At 45.5% G+C, this 12,380-nt stretch overlaps 1 protein-coding gene across 4 annotated transcripts in view; it reads right to left on the reverse strand.

The window, feature by feature from the left end:
* The window catches only part of slc6a9 (solute carrier family 6 member 9), a 295,904-nt gene that overhangs the window by 30,092 nt on the left and 253,432 nt on the right, over positions 1-12,380 (reverse strand). For all 4 annotated transcript variants that reach the window (XM_070886777.1, XM_070886779.1, XM_070886781.1 and 1 more), the window contains 3 exons: positions 8,552-8,683; positions 6,587-6,848; positions 787-919 (listed from right to left, as the gene is read on the reverse strand). In XM_070886777.1, the coding sequence (XP_070742878.1) occupies positions 787-919; positions 6,587-6,848; positions 8,552-8,683 (527 nt within the window). The remainder of the gene's footprint in view (positions 1-786; positions 920-6,586; positions 6,849-8,551; positions 8,684-12,380) is intronic.

A 12,380-nucleotide genomic window follows, 5' to 3' on the forward strand; every position in this document is an offset into this window, starting at 1 on the left:
TTCTATGAATGAGCTACCCCGTTGTGCAAAGCTTCTAAATTGGGAGAATTAATTCATCAATTCTAGTTGGGAAAATGTAAACCTGTCAAAACTGATGAACAGAGAAGATTGCTAAGCTACCTCTTGTCTTCCTCAAGTCTCCCTCATTGGTCAAGGGATCAACTCGCCAACAGGGAAGGATGCTGGTTTACCATTGTTAAGAAGCTGGAACAGATCTAACTTTGAGTGTGGTGAGACTGTTGACAGAAACCAGATCTGTCCCAGTAATATAGAAGAAACTCACCAACTACACTTTATAATCCACAAAGTGTCCTCTAGGTATTCTATTCTGCTATATCTAATTGTTGGATTGTAGTTTAGGGGAGTAAAGCTTCAAAGGGTAAAATGGGGAAATATCCTGTTTTCCTGGAAGCATTGCTGGGAAGAAGTGTCTGGGTTGGAGGCATATGTCTGCTTTATCTGTCTGTACCTGGCACTGAATTCTTTATGTCTGATTTGCACAGATTCAGAGATGAAGCCTCTACCTGTACTCCCATGTAATGTAATGGCAGTGGGGGCCTGTCAGAGAGACTGTGGCTATACTCCTTTGCGATCTGAGAATTGTCTTGTGATCTTGAAAAGCTAGCATTTTCCTTTGGGAATAGTCGTCCCCTTTTGTAGGGCACACTATCACTCCCACCCTCCCCCCTTCCCCAAACACATGTCTTTAGCTCCAGCCACCTGGACCAGTGCTTCTATTCATATTGTTCTCATTTGAGTATTTGTAAATAAAAGCATTGCACTTACTTTTCCTGAAGACTTGACCCCTTTAATGAGGCAGAGGAAGACCACAACCCAGGCCACAGCGAGGCAGCCCAGCAATGGCAAGCGAACATCCCCAAAATTTCCAATGCCATCGGATATCTTCAGTACATAATAACTGTCAACAAATACGACCACAGTCAATACAAATGCCAAAGCCATCATATTGCATTCACCTCTTCCAAACTCATGCTTGCCACTTCTAGAACTTACCTTGCTCTCTACCTCTACAGAACAACTGGGATTTTTGAAAGAAAAACATGAGGACAAATCTTAATCACAACTCCAATCCACCCACTTCCAGTTTTAACGGAGGCAGGCAGCCAACCCGCTCCCAGGAGGTAGGTTGGCACTTCAAATATGATAATGAGGCTTAAGCTTCGGATTTAAGCAGCTTTTCAGGTTTAACTGTAACGGGCCAGGGTTCCCAGGCCTTGGGATCCCCAGCAGCTGTAGCAAGGTGAGGACGGCCTTGGGGCTCGCACATACCTGGGGTTGTGGCCTCTTGTCCAGTGTTCCCACTCGACTGGAAGCCAGCCTGTCAATCAAACGGTCAGTTAAAACTCCACTGCTTGACTGGATTTTCCACACTCTACCCGACCCCCGCCCCCGTCCCCAGCAGGTCTTCAGGTAAAAATTCCGGTCATTTGTGTAGCTTTTAAAATATGGCCGGTGAGTGGCAGCATCACCAGGGAAGCATCTTGGGTGCCCAGCCAGTCACGAGAGGCCTCGAAATATGGTGGAGGCTACCGATTTATGTGGGGGCAGAGGGTTCCAAGCCCAATCTCAGGATTGGAGTCAAGCTGGCCCCCCATCCGCTGGTTAGCAGGCCAATACGCCTACTTTCACTCCTGGTACTTTCCAGCCTAGTGTCCTGCCAGGCTGGGGACAAGGAATCTCCAAGCCTGGGAGAACATCCACTGCTCCCGTAGCCATGCACCCTCTGATGCAGATATACTTGTTTGGGTTGGGTTCTGCAGAAACTGGGAGAGCAGGCTGGGACCCAATGTATCTCCAAAGGCACTGGACCGTTAGCCCCTGTGTGCAATAGTTTTAAAAATATATTCTGAATTTTTATTTTAATCAGGGCTGTCATCTTTACTATATTTCTAATGTTAGGCACTGCAATGGGACATGTCTTCACTAGCCTCAGGCCTGGTAGTCCATTTCTTTCACAATAGATCAGTAAAAGGGGTAATTAACCCTGACTTTGCCCAACTAACGCAGGTGTACATTCTCCTCTGCTGACTATTTTAAGAGTTGCGGGTATAAAATGACATTGGTGAAATGATGGATGAGACGGGGAAGCATCAACTCTTGGGGAACCCAAGTGTCAATCAAACCTGGGACTGGAGTGTAAATCTCTAAATTATGAATCCAAAACTTGTAGCTATCGGTATGTTCCTTTAAGGTCAAAGAGGGCAGAATTAGAGGAGCACCGGTGTATCTCGAGGGGGTTGTGGGGCTGAAAGAAATTATAGAGATAGGGAGAGGCAAGGCCAAGGAGGGATTTGAAAACAAGGATGAGAATTTTGACATCGAGGCATTGCTTAACTGAGAGCCAATGTAGGTCAGAAAGCACAGGGGTGATGGGTGAGCGGGACTTGGTGCGAGTTAGGACACGGGCAGCCCAGTTTTGGATCACCTCAAGGTTATGTAGGATAGAATGTGAGAGGCCAGCCAGGAGTGTGTTGGAATATTCAAGTCTAGAAGAAAGAAAGGCATGGATGAGGGTTTCAGCAGCGGACGGGCTGAAGCAAGGGCAGAGACGGACGATGTTACGGAGGTGGAAAAAGGTGGCCTTAGTTATTGCTGCGGATATGTGGTCGAAAGCTCATTTCAGGATCAAATATGACACCAAGTTTGCGAACAGTGTGGTTCAACCTCAGACAGAAGTTAGGGAGAGGGATAGAGTCAGTGGCTAGGGAATGGATTTTGTGGCAGGGACTAAAAACAATGGCTTCGGCTTTCCTAATATTTAATTGGCGAAAATTTCTGCTCATCCAGAACTGGATGTCGGACAAGCAGTCTGACAACTTAAGAGAGACCATGGAAGGGGCAAGAGAAGTGGCAGTGAGGTAGAGCTGGGTGTCATCAGCATACATGTGGAAACTGATGCTGTCTTTTCGGATGATATCACCAAGGGGCAACATGTAGATGAGAAATAGGAGAGGGCCAAGGATAGATCCTTGGGGGACACCAGGGGTAACGATGCGGGAGTGGGAAGAGAAGCCGTTGCAGTGATTCTCTGGCTACGATTAGATAGATAAGAATAGAACCAGGCGAGTGCAGTCCCACCCAGCTGGACGAAGGTGGAGAGGTGTTGGAGAAGGATAGAGCAGTCAACTGTGTCAATGGCTGCAGACAAGTCAAGAAGGATGAGAAGGGGTAGTTTGCCTTTGTCACAATCACAAAGGATGTCATTTGTGACTTTGATAAGAGCCGATTCAGTATTGTGGCAGGCATGGAAACTTGATTAGAAGGATTCTGACATAGAGTTGCAGGAAAGATGGGCACAGATTTGGGGGGGGCGGGGGCCACAACACATTCAAGGACTTTGAAGAGGAAAGGGAGGTTGGAGGTGGAGTGGTAGTTTGCAAGGACGGAGGGGTCAAGGGTTGTTTCTTTGAGGAGAGGTGTAATGATGGCGGATTTGAGGTAGAGAGGGAGTACCTGAAGAGAGAGAACCATTAACAATGTCAGCTAACATGGGAATCAGAAAAGGAAGTTGGGTGGTCAGTGGTTTGATGGGATTAGGTTCAAAGGAGCAGCAAGTGGGTCTCATGGACAAGATGAGCTTGGAGAGATCATGAGGGGAGATCGGAGAGAAACTGGAGAAAGATGTGAGATTAGGGCTAGGGCAGGGAGGATCCTTAGACGAAGTTTGGCCCGGTGGGCTAGAGGAAGTGGCAGAGGCAGCTGAATGGTTGGTCTCAATCTTAGAGACAAAGAAACTCCTCGCACTTAATGTCGGAGGTGAGGGTGGAGACTGAGGAGAGGGGTTGAAGAAGATGGTTAGCAGTGGAGAATAGAAGCTGGGGTTTATCTTTGCATTCTAGAATGATTCTGGAATAGTGAGCAGTTTTGTCAGACCAGAGCAGGATCCGATAATGCTTTATGTGGTCCCGCAAGATCTGGCGGTGATTGGCTAAACCAGTTATTTGCCATATCCATTCAAGTCCGTGTCCCTTGGACTTATGGGAGCGAAGATGAGAGCCGTACCAGGGGGAATGGCCAGGGTGAGTGAGAGTAATTGTTTTAATAGAGACTAGGGCATCCAATGTGGTAGTGAGGGTTTGATTGAGCAGGTTGGTAGCTGCAGAAATGTCATGGTGAATGGAGGGCCAAAGGCTGGACAGTTGATAAGTACAGTTGTAAGAGAATTGGGAGAGAAATTTTTCCAAGGGCTGATGCTGAAGGAGGGTAGGGTTGGGTTGGGGCGGGGCGGGCGATCTGCGTGGAGAAAGTGGTCAGAGATGGCCATATCTGTGATTCACACGATGGGAGTAGCTAGGCAACGAGAGATGGCAAGGTCAAGGGTTGTGGCCGTGAATATGGGTTGGGGAATTTACATGGAGGGAGAGATTAAGGGAGGACAGGAGGGTAATGAACTCAAGAGGAGAGAGAGCATGATGAATTGAGATGGAGGTTGAAATCACTGAAAATGAGAAGTCGTTCAATGCAGAGGCAGAGGGGGGAAAGCAGTGACAATATCTCGGTAATAACATTGTTATGGTACTCGGGTGGGTGGTAGAGAACAAGAATTTTAAATGTGAGGTGAGAGGGGTGGAATAAGGTGAGATGCCAAAAGGAGAAAAAAGTGCTGGAGTAGTAGTGGGACAGATCAAGGTGTGATTTGCTTCCTTCATTCTTGTGGTGCAGACAAAGCCCCTTAAAAATACATTCTATTACTTCCTGCTGTTGAATAGCTGTTGACAAACGGCAGTGTATTTATAGCCACAATCCAGTAAGAAAGTTTTAATCTCTTGTGCTTTCAGTTACATTGACTTTGAAACATTGTCCTGTTTTACTTATCAGCAACAGATTCCTTTACAATTGTTCTCTTTAGTTTAGAATGAATTCATTGTTGTCACTCATTGTCTCAAAGTCTTTTGGTTGCCAGCTGACCACACAGGAGGCATTTTAACTTCAGTTATTATTTCTAGGATAAAAATAAGCCTGGTTCTTGGTTGCACAGCAGTGGTGGGGAAGCCCATCTCATTTACCTTTGACAGAGTCTCACAGTCGGGATGGCGCACTGTTCATCGTGCAGTAGAACACATGCTTGTGCCTCTGATTATCCCACACACACCGAGCTCCCAATTTCACTGCTGTCATTGAAGGTGAAAGGGAAGGACAGGGTATGGATTCTATGTTCATCACAAAAATAGTTACTCCCAGACCTGCTCTCAAGGCACGTCCTAATCTCTGGTGACAGATACAATAACAGAGACCTGGGAACATTTTATTTGATGCACGGTACAGGAGGTAATTTTTTCAACATTTATTTAATATGAAGCCAGGAAACACAATGTTGATTCACAAGGCCAATGTGCATGACCTCATGGCATCTCATGTTCTTTTGCCACATTCTTGGACTCCATTACCATCCTAGCTCCCAGGAAGTTGGGTTGGCAGTCAGCAATCCCTGACATGCAACTAACCATTCGATCATCGCTGCCTTTCTTAATGCTTTCAATGTCAATTTTGAGAACTGAAGCAATGATAAAATCTGCCCGATGGCTTGGTTGGTAAATGAACTGGCATGGTGTAGTACAAACCATACAGCCAAGAAGGTCCCAGGTTCAAACCCTGAGCTGATCACTGATGCTAAGTTAGCTAGTCTCAGCTTGAGCAGTGAGTGAGAAAAACATTACAATTAGACTCAATTCCCCCAGCCTAGGGATGGGAAAGGGTCAGCCAGGATACTGGTTCATGATTGGCATCCAGTGATCTTTGCCCAAACCTGTGTGAATGGACTTCATGAGGATAGGATTGGGCTCAGTTGAGATGTCCCCATGACTGAATAGCCCACTGACACATGGGCTCTGAAAATGTGCAGCCCTTTTGTCATACAACTTTGCTGGCACTCTTCCAGAAGAATTAGACTGGGACTCAGATATGCCAGGCTCCAACCATAAATCAAGGGTTCCAATTGGTGTATTAGGGATGCAGCCGGAGGATGGGGATTCCCTATGTTGGGAATTGCAGTTTTTCTAGCCCTCAGTAGAACTCAGGATAGTGTCGGCAGACCTTGCCAATGAATGGCAGATGTGGCAAATACTGGGAGGGTCCAGGCTGGATTCCTGAATATTCAAGAGACAACATTTTTCTTTTGATTGAAGGTGCAACAATTTCTTCTATTGGGGTAGAGGATAGCCCCCATCCCCAAGATAATGTTTAACATCTTCACTGCCTCATTGATGGGTGGGGGTTCTAGATATGTCCCAATCACATTTACGACCACTATTAGAAAATGAATGACTCTCCCGGACCCTGGGAAGTCTGTCAGGATCCAGGGTAGAGGTTTCCAATGAGCATATCAGCACTTATGCTGGGTTGGGATCCACCATAGATTTTTGTACTTTCACTCTAAAATTAGATAGTTTGTATTGGTGAGGAACCAAAGGACTGTTAGTGCCCATGGAATAGTGCTCAACATAAGCCATTGAGTTCAGGAGAGGTCACAATTGCAAATAAAGGAAAAACAGTAATAAAGCAAGCTTCTACTGATATTAAAGTCCCATGGCAATACATTGTTCTTAACTGGAAAGGCTCATCTTACTTCCAGTATTCCTCACTAGGACTGGTCCGCTTCGCAGTTTGGTTCATAAATACTGAGACGTTTTGTGACAGCTCGGTGATGTTGGCAGTTCTGTTGGGGGCCAGCATGCTACTGCAGTCCTCCCTGTTCCAATGGTTATTGCAGTATGTCCATGGCAGAAGTGTAGTCATGGAGGAGAAGAAGTAGTAGAAGGAGATGCAAATGACCACATTGTAGTAGATCCCAATGTATGTGGATACAACCATCATCCCATACCCCACGCCTGTTCACAAGAATAAGGAACACAAGTCAAACAATTCTACTTTGTACATCTCAGGATTGCTTAGTTTCTCGTTTCTGTCAGGAAATGTTATTGCTTACTGATGCAAAGGATTTTAATTCTTGGAAAATATTTCCACATTGTGTACAAAATGGCAACACCAAGCCTTCACCCCAGTTCAGATATATCTGTCCTTGGAGGAAGATTTCCTCTCTGTGCTGGGTGTAACAATATTGTAGACTCTATAAGGAGTGCATTTAACAAATTTGTCACATATAGTCACAGTAAAAATCTTCGCCCTTATAGCTCTCGCGATGAGATTGTTAATTTAGTATCACAGATCTAATTATGGCAGCTTTGATGTGTGGGTTTGTAGGGCAATTCATAAAACAAAGCAGGAATATCCTGAGAAGCAACGAGACTGAGCAGGTAATCAGGATCAGCAGTAAAGACGAGCGACTTCTACACATGATGATATAACTTGGGATCAAAGCAGTTTCTGAATGGACACAAATGCAAACAACAAGGAAAGTACAGAATCTGCTTCAGAAACAATTAAACTGGCCCCTGGGTATGTGGGCAGAGGGCACAGGGAGCAGGTATAGCGTGTGATCCCTGAAGCGCGAGGTGCACTGAGGAGTCCAGGGAGGGGGAGGCCTGGTCAATTGGGAGTGGAAATTGAGGCAGGAGCTGGAATTGAGGTGGGAGCCTGTCGCCACTGGGCAGCTTAAAGGAATGGGCCCCAGCATAAGGTATGTGCTGGGGCGGGCGCAGAGGCAGAGGGTGGGCCAGGGGAAGAGAGGCCCGAGGATTTCTTCCTGTTCCTCCGAACAATCAGAAATGTTATTTATCTTGGCCTCTTCTGGTTACTCTGCTGCATCTGGTAGCTTTGACGCCAGGCGGGCCTCTGCCTGAGCCTTCCTAAAAATCTGTTGTAGTTATCGGGCCGCAAATTTTTACATTTAAATTAGACCCTCGTTTTGTTTGCAGCGGGAGCCTCGGCCGACTTCTAAGTCGGTGAAGATAAGACGTTGCTGGGCAGGGACAGTGCGGCTGTTGGTCGCTAAATGGATTCGGCCTTTCAGAACCCCACTCACACACCATTCTCACTGTGCATGGGGGGGGGGGGGGGTTTAAAATCAACCCTACTGTTTTGTTTCCTTATGATTTAACATGCATGAACATACAGGAAAAAGGTACAATGAGAACAGCTAGAAAATACAACGAAAATATGTGATGTACATGAATAGTCTTATCAGGTTACAGGACACTGGATTCATAATTGTTTGGATTAGTTTGATTTTCATAAAGACAACAGTCACTCTTTAATATGTCTCTCCCACATTCCTGCAGTATAATGTAACAAACATGTAACAAAACATTTTATGATAATGATCATTTTAAAAAGCCTTGTCCTGGTAAAGTTATTTGCATGTGTTTGTGACACAATTGGTGCTTGTAGTTATATAAATCAAAACTGCTGCCAACATTGCACCTTACTACAGTACAAAATATTCCCTGCCAGCATTTAATTTAAGTTACAGGCGCAGGCCTCCCAGAGTCTGCTTGGAAATTTTTTACAAGATCCTGACAATATCCATAAAATCAGAAATTTCTTGAATTACATTCCAGCCTCCAGCGTTTCCGAGCTGCCTATCCATTCCCTTGTTGTACAGCACAGTGATTTTGGAATTGGACCTACTAACCTTTGAACATGGGGTTAATCCTCCACACACCAAGGCAGCCTTGGCTGGTGAACTGACCAAAGGAAAGCTCCAGAAAAAATAGAGGAATACCACAGAAGACCAGCATGATGATATAGGGAAACATAAATGCACCTTTAAAAAAAAAGAAGACCCATCATTATAGACTGTACAACCAGTATGTCTAAGAACAGCTTGTACTAAACCTCAATTTCAGACTGGAATGTTCCTTTAGCCAAGAACGTAACATTGGTTAAATTTAACTATAAACGCTGCCTGTTCAGGTTGTATAATGGCAATGATGAATAATGTGATAGGATGGGGTAGTTATGCTTCATTAGGCTAACTAAGTCAACAGTTCTGTTGTTTAATGTAAGCTAATGAATAGTTATCTATTAAAGAAAGCCTACATAGATGTATAAATTAGAAAGCTGCCACATTCAAAACTTCGGCTAGTTTTATGCACAATGTCAGCTTGGCTGTGTTTCCGTCGGCCGATATTCACTGCTTCCGTGGGGCAGGAATGGGGCGGTAGCACAGATAACACTGTCGTTGAGCTTGCCACCCCGTTCCTGCTCCCGAACCGCCCACTACCATTTCCAACCGGTCCCGGAAATGGATGGCCAGAGCCTGCCTCACATGGCACCTCATTAAAGCATGCACATCGTAATGTCCTATGATGTACACAAAACCCCAATGCAATATTCATGTACCAATGGGCAGACTGCCTGTTGTAGCACATGTCTCCTGCAACTGTTGGGAAGGATCTAGTAACATGAAAGCTGCATGCTGTGATAGCGTTCACTTCTATGGGAAGAGATCTGCAGGTTATCCTTCAGTAGATTACATAGAATGTACAGCATAGAAACAGGCCATTTGGCCTAAATGGTATGTGCCGGTGCTTATGCTCCAGACAAGCCTCCTCCCACCCCAATTTCTCTAACCCTATCAGCATAACCTTGAGATGGTACAATGCAGTGACAAACTTTCTTGTGAAATGACATGTTCAAGTGCATGTGGGGTGTCTATAAACATGGGTATTGAGACAATGATGAGTCTGGACAAAATACCTCATTGTGTTGTTGCACCTATATTTGTTGAGCCCTCAGGAACGCTACATTTTCATCTAAATCATGTAGCTCTATAAGAACCCACAAGGGAATTCCCATCCTCAACATTTTATATGGGGCTATTTAAATAGCAACAGCAACAAAGAATAAAAAAGGTATTGGCAGAAAACCCTCAAAAATGTAAAAATGGCAGACTACCCAGCAGAAAGCCAGCTAATGCACAGAGCAAATGTTGCAGAATGGAATGGCAAGTGCCTAAAATATGAAGCACTTTTAACAACAACTCAAACAATATGAACATAAAAACATAAGAAATAAGAGCAGGAGTAGGCCCCTCAAGCCTGCTCCGCCATTCAATAAGATCATGGCTGATCTGAACCTCTCCTTCAGAAACCAAGTAGGATTTCTAATGCTTCTATTTAAGTGTGGGTGTAGGCGAAGTCTTGCCTGGAATCATGAAAATCAGCATGGGAGCTAATTTTGCTAAATATACAGTATTATTGGAGATTGGGTTATGTGGCATGCAGTGAATCAGGATTGCATGTCCAACAGTATACCCAACCACCCTTGACAGGCTGGTGGAGGACATTTGTCTTACGGATGTTTAGCGTAAGGCCCATGCTTTCATATGCCTCAGTAAATACAGCGACTATATCCTGGAGTTCAGCCTCAGAATGTGCGCAGATGCAGGCGTCATCTGCGTACTGTAGCTCAACGACAGAGGTTGGGGTGATCTTGGACCTGGCCTGGAGGCAGCGTAGGTTAAACAGCTTCCCACTGGTTCTGTAGTTTAGTTTCACTCCAGCGGGGAGCTTGTTGACTGTGAGGTGGAACATAGCAGCGAGGAAGATTGAGAAGAAGGTAGGTAAGGATCACTGCCTGCATGTCATCGTGGAGCAGGCAAAGGATGTTGACAAACTTTTGGGGGCATCCGAAATGGAGGAGGACGCTCCATAGACCCTCACGTTTGACAGTGTCAAAGGCCTTTGTAAGGTCGAAAAAGGCCATGTATAAGGGCTGGCGCTGCTCCCTGCATTTTTCCTGCAGCTGTCGCGCTGCAAAGATCATGTCCGTTGTATCCCGTAGGGGGACGAAATCCGCACTGTGACTCTGGAAGGAGCTCCTCGGCCACAGGGAGAAGACGGTTGAGGAGAACTCTAGCGAAAACTTTCCCAATGGCTGATAGCAGGGCGATTCCCCTGTAGTAGCCGCAGTCGGACTTGTCCCGTTTTAAAGATGGTCGTGATCACTGCATCTCTGAGATCTCCCAGCATGCCCTCCTCCCTCCAGATGAGAGAGATAAGGTCATGTATCCGATATACTTTATAGCGCCTCAGCAGGGATTCCATCTGCTCCCGTAGCCTTGTTATTCTTGAGCTGTTTTATGGCTTTTCCTACCGCATGCAACGTTGGGGTTTCACTGAGGTGGTGGCGGGATGGAGTCGAGAACACTCGAGTCAAAGGCAACGTCTCGGTTGAGGAGATCTTCGAAGTGCTCCTTCCAGTGGGCCCTGACAGCCTCGGTGTCCTTGATGAGTGTTTCCCCGTTCTTGGCCAGCAGTGCGGGGGGGGGGGGGTCCTTGGGAGTTTGGACCGTAGGTGGCCTTAACTGCGATGAAGAATCCTCGCATATCGTGGCTGTCGGCCAGTTGTTGTATCTCCCGTGCTTTCTTCTTCCACCACCTGTTCATTAGGTCCCAGGTTTTTTGTTGGACCTCAGCCTTGAGCCGTCTGTAATGTTGCTTTGCTGCACCCAAGTTGGGTTGTTGCTTGAGGCTCAGAAATGTTCTGCGCTTGCAATCTATTAGTCCTTGGATCTCCTGATCATTTTCATCAAACCTGTCCTGGTGTTTCTGCTTGAGTGACCAAATGTCTCTTCACATGCACTGATTATGAAGGCCTGGAGGGCAGACCAAGAGCTGTGGGCATTCAGCATCTCAGGGTCATCAAGGCACGCCAGTTTAGCTGTGAGGTGCTGGCTGTATAGGGCTTTCTTAGCTGGGTCTTTAAGTGACCCGCATTGACTTTTTTGCGTCACTTCTTCTGCTGTCCCCTCTGTTTTGGAGCTATGTTAATGTCGATGATGGATCGAATTAGGCGGTGGTCCATCCAGCAGTCGTCAGCTCCTGTCATGGCACACTGAGAATGTGACGCATTGAAAATGTGACACTGCTAATGTGACACTGAGAATGTGAAACACTGAGAATAACCAGCACTAAGGGCCCAAGTTTCGGCCTCAGTTGCTCCTAATTTTTTGGAGCAACTGGTGTAGAACGGAGTATCTTAGAAATTCAAATTCTCGGCATTTAGTTTGCTCCAGTTCTAGTCAGTTAGAACAGTTTCACTTTGGAACAGAATTTTTTTTTCAAAAGGGGGCGTGTCTGGCCACTTACGCCTGTTTTCAAAGTTTCGGCAGTGAAAACTTACTCCATACTAACTTAGAATGGAGTAATTGAAGATTTTTGTACGTTCGAAAAAACCTTGTCTACACTTTAGAAAATCAGGCGTAGGTTACAAATTAGGCGTAGGGAATGGGGGGGCGGGGGGGGGGGATTTAAAGGGAAGTTTACAAACATTAAACACTTCAGTTTTACAAATAAAGAGCCATCATCAATAATAAATGATAAATACATCAATAAATCAACCAATAAATCAATCAAAAAAAATAATAAAAAATAATTAAAAAAAATAAATCAATAAATGAAACATTTTCTACTTACCGACTGCAGCACCGGGAGTTCTTCAACAGCGTGCTGGGATGC

Source organism: Pristiophorus japonicus, chromosome 8 (assembly GCF_044704955.1).
Source record: "Pristiophorus japonicus isolate sPriJap1 chromosome 8, sPriJap1.hap1, whole genome shotgun sequence".
Classification (NCBI taxonomy): domain Eukaryota; kingdom Metazoa; phylum Chordata; class Chondrichthyes; family Pristiophoridae; genus Pristiophorus; species Pristiophorus japonicus.